The 15,915-nt window shown below is 38.8% G+C and overlaps 1 protein-coding gene across 1 annotated transcript; it reads left to right on the top strand.

Annotated features, from left to right (window-relative positions):
- Positions 1-1,259: 1,259 nt before the first annotated feature.
- Positions 1,260-15,547, top strand: wbp1lb (WW domain binding protein 1-like b; the record flags this gene model as incomplete). Its single annotated transcript, XM_080456900.1, is given in 5 exon segments — positions 1,260-1,274; positions 1,277-1,348; positions 10,137-10,239; positions 10,743-10,904; positions 11,602-15,547. Coding segments are annotated over 5 exon segments (1,224 nt in total). The 3' UTR covers positions 12,474-15,547.
- Positions 15,548-15,915: the final 368 nt, after the last annotated feature.

The raw sequence follows: 15,915 nt of genomic DNA, 5'->3' as shown, positions 1-15,915 counted from the left end.
ATTAAAACTTTTAACACAAAGAAAATTGCGACTTTTAGCCACTTAAACCCCATATGGGTAACCGTAGTCTCTCAGGGCTCAATACTAGTGTATTTTCTGTTTTGTGTTATTGTCCGGAAAGCTTTTGCTAAAAATAACCGATCTACAAGCTTGCGTTGCAGAAACTTGGAAAGCCTTCCCCACACTTAAGGAGGCTGGGGTTTAAGTGGTGTTCTGGTGGTGCTTGCTTAAGTACCTAGTGCTTAGTGAGTCAAAACATTGTCGATTAGAATTCAGGCAATATCATTCCTTCTTTTTTTCAATCATTATTTTCTCTCTACAAGTTTGTCTTGGAGCTGCTATTGTGAACTTGTTGTGAGTGTTGTTGTCTTCATGAAAACTGTAAATAACAGCTGAGGAGACCTCGCATGAAAGGCGCATCAACCTGTGATTGGTCACGTCTTTCCAGTCTGAACAAGGTGCCCAATCACAGGTCAGTCCGCAAAACGAGTGGTGATTAACGCAACTGTGCGCCCATCACGTTGCGCACATGGAGCCAGTAGAGGTGACCACACCACACCCAGCAGAGGCAGAACAGCGTTGCCATGTCCGCTTATTATAAGCGACTTTGGGCTTGCTTTTCTGGTAAGTTGCTTGTGTAAATATTGGTGGTTGCGGGCTTGTTTCTAAAGTGTAGTTACTTATTTAGGCTTGCTTCCAATTGTTTAAATTATCATTTAAACTAGTGGTTCTCAAATATTTTCATGAAAATGTTTTGTGCCAGGGAGCATTTTGCATTTGTGTTGTTAGAATGTTTAAAAAATATTCCACATTTCATTGCAAGAGTTTTTGAAAAATAGCACATCTACAAGCTCACAACGCGTCGCATCGAGCTTGTAGATCGGCTATTTTCAAATAGCCGACGCATAATGGGTTTAAAAGTGCTCATGTGTGGCCTAATAGTTGCTTCTTTTGAGCTTGTTTTCCTACACCCGGTTGCTTATCTCTCTCGCAGAACCTGGCAACACTGGGAACAGCTTGTGTAACAGCTGGATCAGCCAGTGGCGACGACCCGAGAGCGACCGGTTGCACCAATGTTGTGCTTTCCTTCACATGTCCAATTATAACGCACTAGAGGCGGTGCGAGAAAGAAGTGGCCTTTCAGTAGTAGTGCGGCCCGGGCCGTAAAGTACTTTAAAAGAAGGTGTTTTTTTTTTTAAACAAGAATATTTTTTGGGGATGCGTATGTTTTCCCCGTGTGTCTTAGTAGTGGGAGAGGAATGAGAGGTGTATGTTCGGCTCTTTAAAGATGGGGTTGTTTTTGCACGTCGTCGGCTCTGTCACCCCGACGGAGTCCGCAGCAGACGGGGTAAGAACTGTGAAGATTTCCCACCACAACAACAAGGCTGTGCTGCTAATGTTTGCTTGCTAGCTAGCTACCAGTGGTGGAAAGTAAGTAACTTAAGTACATGTACTCAAGTACTGTACTTAAGTACTATTTTGAGGCATTTTTTACTTTATTGGAGTATTTCCAATTTTAAGTGCTTTTACTTCTACTCCTCAGAGGCAAATATTGTACTTTTTACTCCACTGCAATTATTTGACAACTTTAGTTACTTAGTAGATTTTGATTATTATTACAAAACATACATTAACCACTTAAACCCTATACTTTTCGGCCATTTGAAAGTAGCGTAATGTGAGCTTGTAGGTCTGCTATTTCAAAAGATTTTTTATTTGAAAACTTGAAATGGGACATTCTGCATAATGAGTACTTTCTACTTTTGGTGCTTTAAGTACATAATTTTTTGATGTCAATACTTCTGTACTTTTACTCAAGTACATTTTGAATTCCAGACTTATACTTGTAACAGAGTACTTCTACATTGCAGTACTGATACTTTTACATAAGTAATAAATGTTAGTACTTTTTCCACCACTGCTAGCTAGCTACTTTGCGAAATTAGCCAACTGGCTATCGTGGGTTAGCTCATCAGCTAGTGCAGTGTTGTTGTGTAGTGTTGTTCAGTGTTGTTGTGCCGAGTTTTTTCAGCTAGTTGTGGGTGAAATGTATGTTTTCAACGGCAAAGACTCTTGTTTAGGTTAAAGCTGTGATACTATAATAGCAAACTGTTCAAGTCAGTGCCAGTGTTGCCAGTTTTGCGAGAGAAACAAGCAGCAACCAGGTCTATGAAAACAACCCAAAAGAAGCAAGCAGGCCACACGACCACTTTAAACCATTGGCTATTTGAAAATAGCCAATCTATAAGCTCACAACGCGTCATGATGCGACGCGTTTTGAGCTTGTAGATCTGCTATTTTCTTTTTTACAATAAGCAGACATGGCAACACTGGTCAAGGCAGCTGTACTTTATTAGGGCCTGTTGTGTTGTCTTCTGTATCCCGGTAGACAGGAGGACGGTAGAGGTTCTTTGGCCATATAAAAACAACCTGTCTACTTCAATTGCATTTTTTTTCTATGTTCATCCTAATAAGCAGAAACAGCACTGCAATGATTAGCAATGTATTTGAGGCTGTCCAGAGTTTCTTAAAGGGAAACTTCGAAATTTCAATGCCTATATTGGTGCATCAACAGTACACTAGTAACTGATTCCCCTTTCTCTGCGACCCATCTGTCTGATTATGTTATTTATTATAATGTCTGACATTATGCTAAACACACAAATGGTCTTTTATTCAGTCTGGCCAATGAGACTTGGCTGCAACATAAAGCTTATAAATGCTACAGTACTGTGACAGTAACCTGCACGACGACTGACTTCCTGGAGATTGGGTTACATTTTCTGTTTTTACATTCATACAATGTATGTAACTCAAAGGGAATCAACCAGTTTGTGCCAGTGGAGTGCTTTCAATTTGTACTGGATTATTACACAATTATAGCTTGTAAGATAAATCTGTTTTCTGTATGATTAGAGTTGTCAATTTCTATTACTTTTTTGCTAGCTTATCTCCAACAATATTGCTTTGATTGTCCTTTTTTTCTAAAAAAAAAAAGGTGCATTTGAGGTGAAAATGTAATAACAAAGTAATATGGATAGTGTATTTTCTTGGTGTAAATGTTGTAGGCCTATTTTGGATTAATTAATTGATTATTTAATTTGTTTGGTATGAAAGTGAACAATCTCTGGAATGTGAAAACTGAAAAGACAAACAAAACAATCATTGATTGGCCACCCTCAGAACGTGACACACATGAAATCTACTGACTTGCAAACTCGTATCATAACAACCAGTTATCTTGCTGTTACTGGTAGATGCTGTGATTCTGGGAATACTTGCATTGATTGCGGCATGCAATAATACAGTTATTGGTAGTGTGACAATGTAGACTAGACCATTAGGGTATTTTTAAGAATATTTCCTCTATTTGAGAGCTGCAATGTGCTTTTAATGTGTGAAAAATTAGCTGTTTTGAGCAGTTTATTATCATTGGCATAATTTCCCTATTTATTTGCATTGTATCTGTCCTACAGTGTCTATATTGGTGCATCCACAGTGCACTAGTAACTGATTCCCTTTTCACAGCAAGGACATACAGTTTAAATTGAAAGTGAAAGAGGAATAACGTTTGTATAGTTACTTTGTCAGCTCTCTACAGGATGATGTTAATCACATTTGTGTTTAGTCATCAATGTAAAGTGTTGACAGTTAGGCTACATCAATTTAGTTGTAGTTTGTGTAGATCTGTTTGCATTTTGTTATCACTAGATAGGATAATGTGCTTGTTAAAATATCTCAGCAGAATTTTCATAGACCTGCTGACAAAGTCTAAAGTTCTTCTCAAATTATCAGGTTTTTTGTTGTATCCTTCTGGATATAGATTGCTCAACATATTGTTGGACTTCTAGCCTACTACTGTTGACTAAGACTACTAGCAGTGCATTAATGTGTCTTATTGGGCTAAACCACAGGCTCTAATAACGTTTTGAAAGACTACTAACATTTGATCAGCAGCAGCACCATGTGACCACAGACATTTATTACTCACTGGCTTATCCAATATAAGGATCCATCTTGCAGGCCAAAGTTGGGATATTTTTCAACTTAGGTGTGACTTTACACCATGATGCTATATTACAATGTCATCAGCTGTGACTGTGAGGCTTTACCTACAGCTTCAAGGATGGAAGTGCAGTCCAATCGGCTGTTTGATGAAGTAGCCTCCATCCTAACTGTTTTCTCTTATTTTCAATTGATTAGTAATGTTTTTAGGGAACACTTTAAAATGTTTACAGAATCTAACAAAAGGCTGCATACCTAAAAACTATTTCTAGTGGGCATTGCAATGTGTGTCAGGCTTTTAATTTGTATATACTTGTACCATCCATGAGCAAGCTGTCTCTAACTATGATGAATTATTAGGTGTTTTCAGGGGCTGGCTTACTACTGTGTTTACAGTTTACACCTGTTTTGTGTTTATCTACACAATAAGCCATAACACAGAAATTATTGAGAAAACAACAGTTTGATATGTCTTTTCATGTAAACAAGTGAAATAACGTGGAATAGGAAAGCAGTGGTTGTAAGTCTTACAGTGACGTATACCTAGATTACCGTCTTTTCTCCTGTCGGGACTCAGGATGGGTGTCGAGGTTTAAAATCTTAAATTGAGCAATGGCGGTGGACTAAGGTGCTAAGCTTTTCCACGTACAAAATACAGCCAATGACCTTTGTCACAACATTCTCCCTGTATTCTCTACCCCTATCTGAAGAGGGAAGTAATACAGTTATATCTGCTATAAATTGATATGGTGTTTTTGGAACCGATACAGATTCCAGTATTACATTGGCTGTTTTTAATAGTCAATGTTATTTAAATTTTAACATTTAAAAAAAATGTGTATTCCTGGAAAATATCCTACAACCTCCATATTAACATAGTGTCAATTTGATCATATTGATTTGATTTTTCAAAATGTAAATCACAGTTAATTTCTTGTGTATATATCGTCCTCACAACAGACACACTCAAATACCATAGAGTAGATAGTATACAGTACTATAGATACTACCAAAACAAAAACTTTCAGTTTTTGGTGGGGGATTTTATTGTATTTTTTGGGAAACATTCAACCATGGTTAATTGCCAAAACAAATACTTACATAGCACAAATTTGCAATAGCTGCGACCACACACACCTCTATAGCCAATTGGCAATATTGTGGACGCCAAAGTGCCAGACAGAACGAGTTAGTTAGAGAGCTGCTGGACGCAGCTAAACCCCCCCAAGGAAAAACATTTCATATAGTCACTAACAATGTGGCCTTTTTAAAACGTGTACATGCGGCACGTTTAGATTATCCAAAAGGTTTAGTCCACCTTTTGAAGACCAGTGTAGCCCACCATATGCAACATTCAATTTTAGCGTGTCCTAGACCACAGATTACCAATGTTTTAGATTAATATTTTGTTTCGTTTTTTAAAGTGCAAAGTTTTTTAATTAATTTGAACAACTTAGATTTGATAAAGAAGTTTCTATTTGAGAACGTATAAGCAAACAAGTGAATAAAAACAATTAAATTAAGTAAATATATTAAACTTCAGTTATATATATTTACAAGCAAATAAGTAAATATATACGCAAACTGAACATTATTTTATTCAACGACATGCCCTATTCAAAGATCTTCAGTCTATAAGCTCATGACCGCCCTATCGTGCATCGTGAGCTTGTAGATCTGATATTTTTTAAACTATTTGAAAAGGATTGAACACAGTGCTTAATTGCTGACACAAATGTCATCAAAGAAAGTAAAATAATGGCCAATATACTGATATATATCGGCCGGCTGCACAGTAGGTTTTTTCTTTATTACTGACTAAATATTTTATACAGTCAGTGTATGTGTTGATGCTTATACCTGTACCGTGTTCACGTTCTGATAATCTGTAAGTAAGTACACAATTATACTCGATATTGAGTCAACCCATTATTATGGTTATATTCAAAAATAGCAGATATAGCATGAGCTTGTAGATCATCTTTTTTTTATATAAATATTTGCTTCTGGGGGGTCCCTGGAACAAAATATTTTGGTGGCCAAATACATATCATTTTGGGGGTACTGAAAAAAGTTTGAGAACCACTGATATTATAGAGACATAGGTTTTTTCAAAAACTGTTCGTATTTAGAAGATATTTGTAGAGTCCCCAGAAGCAAAGATTTGAGTTAAAATGTTTGCTTGAAAAAATATATATTCAAAGATTTGCACCAATTTTCAAGATTTCTCAAAAATAGCAGAACTACAAGCTCATAGCCGTGCTATGCTTGTAGATCTGCTATTTTTGATTAGCCCAAAGAAATCTAAAATAACATGGATTCCCGGATTGAATGGGTTAACTCTGCCCTGCCTGTATTTTCAGTGTTACCCACTGATAGTGCAAACAGTCAAGGCTACGTTGTAATTGACAAGGTCTAAGTCTGTTATCTAGACATGAAGCTTTATGAAATTCAGCTGTAAACTAAGTAGTAAATTAGGATAAATTCAATCAACCTCTCATGCAACAAGTCTATTTGTCATATTGTCTTCTGCAGTTGTTGGAAATTGGAAACGTGGCCTACTTTTGTTTAATAGGGGGGTGAATGTTTATTATTATAGAATAATAACATTTGCCCCATGTGGAATGGCTGAATAAAACGGAATGAATGTGCTTCGTGTCTATGTCCTTACCTTAATTTCTCTGAATGATTTTAGGTCCTGCATAAGCACTGGCACTCATCAGTAATCTCTGATGAGTACCCCATCAGTAATATCTTATGGGGTCACTGAGGTTATTCTGTGCATCATCCTATCTGCCAAGTAAAACAGGCCATCCTTAACCCATTTAAACCGGGAACGCATCTGTGTCATTTTAGATTTTTAGCTGTAACCATTATTTTTTATACTTTGGCTATTCAAAAATCTTGAACATTTTGTGCAAATCTTTGAATACATATATATTTTTTGAAACAATATTTTTTACTCAAATCTTTGCTTCTGGGGGGTCCCTGGAACAACATATTTTGATGAGGATCGGTGGCCAAAAACATAATTTTGGGGGTCCTTGACAAGAAAAGGTTTGAGCACTCGGAAAATTGAATACCAAGGACCTCAATGGAAACGAGACCGCAAGGACTTTTTTTTTAACAGACCTTTAGACAAAGTGTTTTTAACTGTACTTGTGCTGTTTTTTACATTTCTGCCTAATAATAAAATATTCAATCATATAGCAACAATAGTTTTTCAGAAAAATGAAGACATTTGTTGAGACATTTGACAGTTACAAAAGTTCGCTTTAAAAAATATATATTCAAAGATTTGCACACATTTTCAAGATAAAAAAAAAAAACAGACCTACAAGCTCATAGCACGACACTCGGTCCCGCGCTATGAGCTTGCATATCTGCTATTTTTTTGAATAGCCAAAAAAAAATATTAAAATGACAGCTGCGTTCCCAGATTGAATGGGTTACTAGGTAGGCTATTGGCTTTACAGTCAGGAATGAACTAAGCATTGTAGCTGTAGGTCTTGAGGAACAATGTTTGATAGTCAACAGTTTTTTTTTGTGTGGACATTTCAACACCTTCTCATTATTAGGCATGCTTGTTTGCTGTTATGTCACCAAAGTTCTGGCACAGCAGACGTATCTTCCCTTAATATGGTACTGTGTAGGACAAGAAAGGTGGATGGTGTTATTGTTGCCCGTTTGGATCGGAGACAGGGGAATCTAGTCTGTCCACATTCTTTTCTCTATCTCTTGTCTGTGTGCTAAAAAGCAATTAACTATAGCTGGTCTCAGTTTACCTAAGTATTCTTTATGGCCAAGTGTTTGATTGATAAGTAGCATGTCATAACCACATAAACACAGTGACCGCTTTGTTTTGTGATATACTCTAGTCTAGCCTATAACATACTGTTGAGCCTAGAAGGGAAGGCTCATTCTTGACCCATGGCTATGGGCCTATTTTACCAATATTTACCAACTCCTCCTGACCATAAAGGACTCTGTTATCTTTGTAGCACAGGGTGTATAGTGAAGACCCAAACAAACTAGATGGCTATCAGTATCCAATTGCAAGAAAGGGCAAAGCCTGCAGAGTGGAGAGTGCGTTGTGGAGAATAGCTGTCAAGTAAATGAAAACACAAAAGTTAAAGATAAATACAATGTGGAAATAACAGGACATATCTTTTTCATTGCACTGTGACTTAAACCTTTTGACTCTGAAAATCTGAATGGGAAAACACTTTTTTTTTTGTAAGTGGTGATGACTGATTAACTTAAGGAGTTTGTGCCTAGAGGTATTTGTTACATTTGATCCCAGTGTTATGGGTTTGTGGGTCTTATAATAACTGTGTTGATCTCTTTGTCTCTTTTCCATTCATACACAGAGCCAACTGTTTCGTGTACAGAGAGAGAGCATGTTATTATCATGCACTGCTCCAGCTAACGGCTCCACTGCTGCTTGGAAATTTCCGTAGAGCAATCCTTGTCTCCTGTTTGGACCTGGTGTGTAGGGGAGGGGGAGAGAGAGAGCGAGAGAGAAGGTTGTTTAACCTTTTTACTGTGGAATAAAGACCACGGTGGTCAAGAGCTTGTATGGGACTTTTGCACCCTGGATCGCCATGTCTCTCAATCTGGGACCTACTATGGTAATTTATGGAAACATACCTTCCTCAGAACTCTGGTTAGCTAATCATTAATTTAATATAGAATAGAGCATGCTGCCTGGGCTCTAGCTGGATGCATTTGAAAGGATAGTGATTGCATAGCTCCATTGTCTCTCAACTTGTGTACTATCATGCTTTTTATCGGTAGTTGATATCATGGACGGATTTTGAAGGTTGTTAGCAATACGGCCAATACGGTTAATAATGGCCAACTACAGACCAGGCAAAATAAGTCTTTGACCCATTTAAAGTAAGATATGGTGATCAACTGATCTATCTTAGAGAAGTTCAAAATAGGCCATTTTGAGTTGATTTTAACCTGTGCTGCAACTTCTGTGGGTTTATTTTGTTACTAAAACTATTATGATGCTTAGTCTTCTGACTCTCAGATGAATTTGATTAGTGTGTGACTGACGTTGCTTTAGGCCTATGCTTTGAGCTTTGATTTGGAACTCTTTGACAAATATTTTGTGTGGTATTTTCTTGGACAGAGTGATTCCATATTTTATATGGATTGTGGATGCTAGCAGCATTCCAGCAGATTAGTAGTAACAGTAGATAGTGATTTACAGCCACATTGCTGCTCCACAGCCTTATCAATTAGCGTTTGTCAGCTCCGAGCCATCACTCACACCAGTCAAGGGTTAGAAGTAAGTTAAAATTAACTTAGTACAAGTAAAACTACTTGGCACTGCTGTATCTTGTAAACTGGTTAATTAGATTTTCCTTTTTAGTTACATTATGCAAATAGGCCTTTGAAAGGGGGCGCTCTGCTGTTATTATCTCTATTACTGTCTGTGTGCGTTTAAAAAAAAAAAAAATTGGTGGGAGACCAAGTCAGATGGATATATAGTTGCTTGGCAAATTTGTAGAGTAGGCTTTTAGATGGATGTCTGTAGCAATTGTTGAGTCATGAGTTTTCACATTAAAAAAGTTTAACCTTTAAGGCCGATAGGTGACATTGTTTTGCAAGTAATGCACACAACTTGGTGAAAATGTCATGTAGCCTCTAATATTTTACCATTACATGGACATTTGCAAAAACCGTGGCAGAAGGAGAAAACACTGTCCAAAAACAGCCCCTTGGCCTCGGGCTTCAACCTCCTTCAATACAGAACTACTGCTATATATTGTCTTGAAAGATTCTGCAAATGTTGACTTGGAATGTAGATACATTTATCTCATGTGTCTGTCTGTTTATTTATTGATTTATTTTTATTTTCAATTTAGTTGATTAATCGCAATCCTAAACACTCTTGGCGTATACGCACACAATAGATTGATAATGATATAATGCATGTACTTCATGCATAGGCCATGTGCAGTGCAATCTCATCTGTTGTCCTGCACCAGCAAGACAAGAGAGAGACTGGATCAGGGTAGTACTTTTGAAGGTGTTTGAAGTAACACATTGGTTCCTATTGTCCTCCAGAGCGTACTGTACTGTTCAGTGACATATTGTTTCTTCCTCTTGTCCTTCAGAGCCTACTGTACTGTGAAGGGGTGAACAACCAGAGTTACATCTGCGAGTCAGGGCACTGCTGTGGCGAGTCTCAGTGCTGCAGCTACTACTATGAGCACTGGTGTAAGGACCTTTTTATTATGCCTCTCTCAAATTGTTATTTCCCTTCTTTTCTTCAAGAGCAACTGTTCTCCTCGCCTGCAGTCGTTGAAGTTGCATTCTCTGTCTGGATTTTCATAGGATCCTGCAAGTTATTCCCTGATGGTCAAAGCAGTTGAGCATGTTGTCGGAATGATAATTAGACTGTTTTGTCACTTCAGAACTGATACACAGTAGAACAAACCAGATGTAGCACACACAGACCTTTTACTAATTGCATATCTGTTTCTCAGAATTTGTATATGTCGTGGGAATGCAAGTCAGATACAACCAAGAATTGCTACTTCTTTACAGTGCTGTGATGTTTGGTTTCCTTTTCAGTCTAGATTTGACTCTAAAACCTTCACCGTGGTAGGGTTTCATGTTCTCCATTTGTTTGTGATGACAGCCGTACTGCTGCCCTAGTATGCACAGACTAATGCACTACTGCATGCAGAATATGTAAGTGTCCTCTCCTCTTACCACAGGGTTCTGGTTGGTTTGGGCCATCATCTTCATCTTGAGTTGTTGCTGCGTGTGCCACCATCGTCGCACCAAGCACCGCCTGCAGCAACAGCAACGACAGCATGAGATCAATCTCATCGCTTACCGCGAGGCACACAACTACACCACTGTGCCTTTCTACTTCAGTAAGAGCCTCTCTGGTCTACACTCAGTTTGAGAATTGAAAGGATATTTGAGGCAGTATGTGAAAAACAATACATTTATTTTATTTAGCACTTTTCAAAACAAAGTTACAAAGTGCTTTGTAACCAAACAAAAACGTAACGTTACATCTCTATTCCTGTCATGTGATTATGTCATTTTGAACTTTTCAAGTTTCATGGAAGATCATTCATGAAACTTATTTCATTAAAATATCTGTTTTTGACCATGACCGTGGGTGTAATATTGACCTTTGTCCATTTTGACCAAAAACATAATCATAATTGTATCACTTAAATCTCATTTAAGCATCAGATCCTACCTGTTTACATGCCCCAGATTTCAGGAGTCGGTTGGTGCCTTGCCAGCATTGCAACACCAACTCTCCCAGTGCTGCCAAGTCTCTGAACAGAGAAATGACCTAAAAATGTTTGTTTGCTTTGTTGTGACATTTTTCTCCCCTTTGCTGTTCTGGTAGGGATTATATCTATGGTTTGTGGCTTAGTCACATTGGTGTCACAATAGGGCTATGAAAATGAAAGAAAACAATCCTTTCAACTATGTTGTTTTCCATGCCAGGTGCATTACTACCCTAGAGGAGAGGTGCTTGTTTAAGTCCTGTCAATTTAAATGTGTATCCATTATTTTGTGTCTGGAACATTTTTCTCTTCTCATCTTCAGGATTTCTCCCAAACTACCTCCTGCCTGACTATGAAGAGGTGGTCAATAGACCTCCTACTCCTCCCCCACCTTACAGTGCCTTACACACGGGCCCATCCTCAGTGGCTACTAGCCCACTGGACACTGAGCAGCAAGATAGCCACTGCCCAGCCATCCAGCCCACTCCAGTGACCCCAATGTCTGACACCCTATGCTCCAGAGCTAGCCTGGAGGAGCCACACACCCCCACCATAGGCTTCAGACACAAACCTGACAACAAATCTCCACAGACAGCCCAGGAAGTGGGCACAATACTGTCAGCTGGGCTTCAGGAGGGGCTTACTAGGGAGGGGTCCACCAGTCAGGAGAAAAGGGGCGGAGGTGGGGCTGACCCCTGCAAAGACACCTCGCTGAAGGACCAGGGGGTGCCTGAGGGTTGCGCTGAGGACAAGGAGCGTATGTCCAGCGGGAGGAGAAGACGATTCACAGGGGACTCTGGGATAGAGGTGTGTGTGTGTGGCATGCGAGGGAACAGTGGTTGTAGTGGAGCGGGGGGGACTGGCCAGGATAGCAAGGAGCTGAGGGAGCTGGAGCACCTGCTGGGGCGTGGGGAGGGCGAGGAGGAGGAGGAGGACGACGACGATGATGAAGAGGAGGCTGGAGACTTCTGTGAAAGTTGTGGTCACCGCACTCCCATTGGCGTGGAGGAGGAGCAGGTGCTGGGAGCTCCAGAGAGGCGGGTCACACGCGGGCCCGTCGGACCTGCGGCACCGCCGCAGCCAGCTAACCAAACCTCTAGTGCCTCCCCCCACACTCCGGTGTGCCTGCTCCTCCACACCATCAACGAGCAGGAGGGGCCGCACCACGGCTGCAGCACTGAGCCCCAGGGTTGACGCACAGTTAAACACTAAACACCCCTTCACTACAAACAACAGAACTCAGGGGAGGGAGGCAAGCGGACATTCGTTTTTGAGGAGTACGTGTTTTCTACAACAGATATGTGTATTTTATGAATGTGTTATGTCTCAGATTGTACAGGTGTGGGTGATATTAGGGTGAGTTGGTAAGTGGGGTTCTTAACTTAATGTTTATGACTCCCACCACCTCAGCCGGAACGGTGGCCTTAAACTGTGTATTGTGAGTTTTAAGCCATCTGCAGCCTGCATCAATTGAAACTGCTCATACTGAATACACAGAGCTCTTCTATAGCGCTTTCTCCTCACCTTCTTCTGTTGGTTCTGCTCACTGAGAGGAATGCAGCGACACAATGTTAGGAACTTCTGCAGGTGGGAACTGTGATGTCACAAACAAACAATCACGGACAAGCATGCGAAAGCAGCACTGCTCACTTGAGCGTAGATAACCAATCATGAACATTTCCTGCACTGCTCTCTCTGGCCAGGCAGGAAATGACTCTGCAAAGAATCACTCGGAGCGAGAACATTGTGGACGAGTGCAATGTGTTGAATCACCACAAAGTGTGTTTATGCAATTTGATACTGTACAGGGACATTGATCAAGATTGTGTGGAATGTCCAATGAGACTCATGCTTCTTTCTAAAGTGCTTTTTGAGCTATTTAAAAAAAGCACCTAGCCTTGTTCTGTAACTCTACACTGTTTTGACAGAGAGATATAAGTGCATTAACAAATCTACATGAGGTTTATTACATTTTGCACATAATTATTTATCATTAAGAGAATGTTAGCTTCAAGAAATTAATACAAAAATCATATCTAAGAAATCCAGTCTTAATTTTGAATATGCCATTTATTTTTAATTAATGCCTTTTCCCTTATCTGTTGATATGCAGTAAATGACATCAAGATGTCTGCAACACCATATTGACCTGTGATAAATAGAAAAGGCAGGCAGGTTCCAAATATTTGTTAGCTTATTATTGCACTGTGCTTCTTGGGGGAGGGGGGGGGGTAAACTTTCAGCAATGTCAGGTTTTAGTAAAGTTTAAAACTTTAAAATATACAGGTACCATTGACCAAAAGTTAACCACTTAACCCTGCCGTCCCAAATTAAGGCATGTCATTCTAGGTAATAGGTTATTGCCTATTTTAGAAGAAAAAAATATATATAGATTTTTTTTGTTTTTGGTTCAACAGTTCAGTCTGTAACAACTGAAATGCAGAATATCAAAATTCTATCTGACTGGCAATTTGTGTCAGGAACTTCACCATCACCACCTTCAGTCACCAGCTATATAAAAACAAGCCAAAGTAGCTTCAGGTTTTATCACAAAGTAGTGATATGGCAAGTTTCATGTCATTCCTGAATTAACAATACACATTTATAATAGCTTACTGATATCTCTTATCCACACAGATTTCACAATAGCCTGCTGACAGGCAATGCAATCTTTTTGTTTTGTTTCTGTAATGTGCCCATAGCGTTGCTGTCAGGCAGAAACCACAATGTAAGCTTGTAGATCGGTTATTTTCACAATTTTCAAATGTTTTTAAAATAATAAAGGAGCAGCTTTGGAAATAATCATAGAAGTCCACCCAACAGCAACGCTAGACTTTTTTCCAATGGCTGATCCCTTCTCTCTTGTGTTTATACCATTAGCACTTCTGAACTTCCCCCCAAAAAGTCAATCTTTGTGTCTGCTGATATTTACACTAAACATCTTGCCTTTCCATTGAATTTTCAAGGTGTTAAATCACTATTTCACTATTTAAGCAGACAGGCCAATCATTGACAAATTCATATTTATAATTTCAACCTAGATTTAAAAAAGAAGGTGAAACAGACAAAAGAAAAGTAAGGTTTGGCACATTGAAGCAGATTAGATAATATATTTGAAATATGGCAGCTAATACCAAACAAGATGACAAGCAGTGGTGCAGTAGAAGGCTAGAAGCTTAGAAAACGATATCTCAAGCATTAAAATACGGAATGCTATCGTCAAAAGAAACATTTGATAGAATACTTTCCAAATCTGGCCTGCACACCTAAAATGCAGTTGTTACAAATGTTAACAAAGCTGTTGTAGCTGTTGATTGATAATGCATGTGCCACAAATATGCCATTGGACTATGAATGTACTATGTGAAACCCTTACATGTAGTGTACCACAAACTTAGTGTGATATTGGTTTGTGTGTTGGAAATGTTTGGCCAGAATTAGAATGATCAGATTAAAGGGGTTGTGTCATGTCGATGACATGTTCCATCCAAGGCATAAGCTCTATGGACCTCCTTAAAACACTGTAATGCCTAAAAGCACAACTTTTTCTTCAGCTAACCTCACAGGTATATACTGTATACTTTACCTTAGACAGTGTCAGAAAAACTGTCTAATACCCAGCGTATAGGTATATCACAACTAGATGCTCTGTTTCATATTTTTTCAAGAGTTAAACGAATATTTTACCCAAGCGGACACTTTTCTGAAGTGCTTTAAATATACATAACATGTATATTACACGCTCTTGCTCTTTGTATGATGAAAAAGTAATATTCTTTTATTGTGGTCCATATAGTATGAAGATGAGCTATTGTTCATAGCTGAATCCTTTGTGTACTCTTGGTATTGTAAAATCTGTTAAAACCACTTTTTATTGGCACGTTGTATACAATGTTCTGAGATGTTGATCCAAATAGTTACTTAAGGAATTGTTAACACATTGATCATGTAATTATTAGCTTTGTTGTTATGTAAAGACCAGGTAATTTTCTGCTTAGCTGAGAAAATGATTGCCTTTCTTGAGACTTGTCCCAACATTAAATGTGTGAAGGGTATATAATGGTGCATTTGACAAATGTAGACAACATCTTGAAACATCAGGGGCATCTTGCCAAAGACATTTAGGCTGTGTTGTTGTGCACATATCCTTTGGATGTTCTGTTCATAAGCCATTTATTACAACAGCCAATATGGATGTTCAATAAACATATCCTTCAAAGCCATGCCAACTGTAATTGTTTTATTCTTTTAGTGGTTGTGTGAGTGAATATGTCTAAATAAATCTAAATTCATATCTTGTCTATCTGAGGGGATTATAATGATGTAAAAGGGTAGGCTGAAACAAAAATCTAATGAAAGAATATAACATGCTGTATTGAGTTAGAAATAAACGTAATAAAGGTTTCCTGAATGCTTGTGTGCAAGCCACCTGAAATAAAATCAATCTTCACAATGTACTGTAGAGCAGTGGCTCTCAACCTTTTCAGGACGCGACCCCCAAAATAATCATATTTGAACTAACCCCACGCTGACAAGCACTTGGAATGTAGGAGTTTAGGTGTTCAATTTTGTTTGACTCGGTTCTACAGATAATTATTGTGAAAATAGCAGATCTACGTTGTGAGCTTGTAGATCG

Source organism: Gymnoscopelus braueri (assembly GCF_963280865.1).
Source record: "Gymnoscopelus braueri genome assembly, chromosome: 2".
In the NCBI taxonomy this organism is placed as follows: Eukaryota; Metazoa; Chordata; class Actinopteri; order Myctophiformes; family Myctophidae; genus Gymnoscopelus; species Gymnoscopelus braueri.
This window is presented reverse-complemented; position numbering and strand designations above follow the sequence as displayed.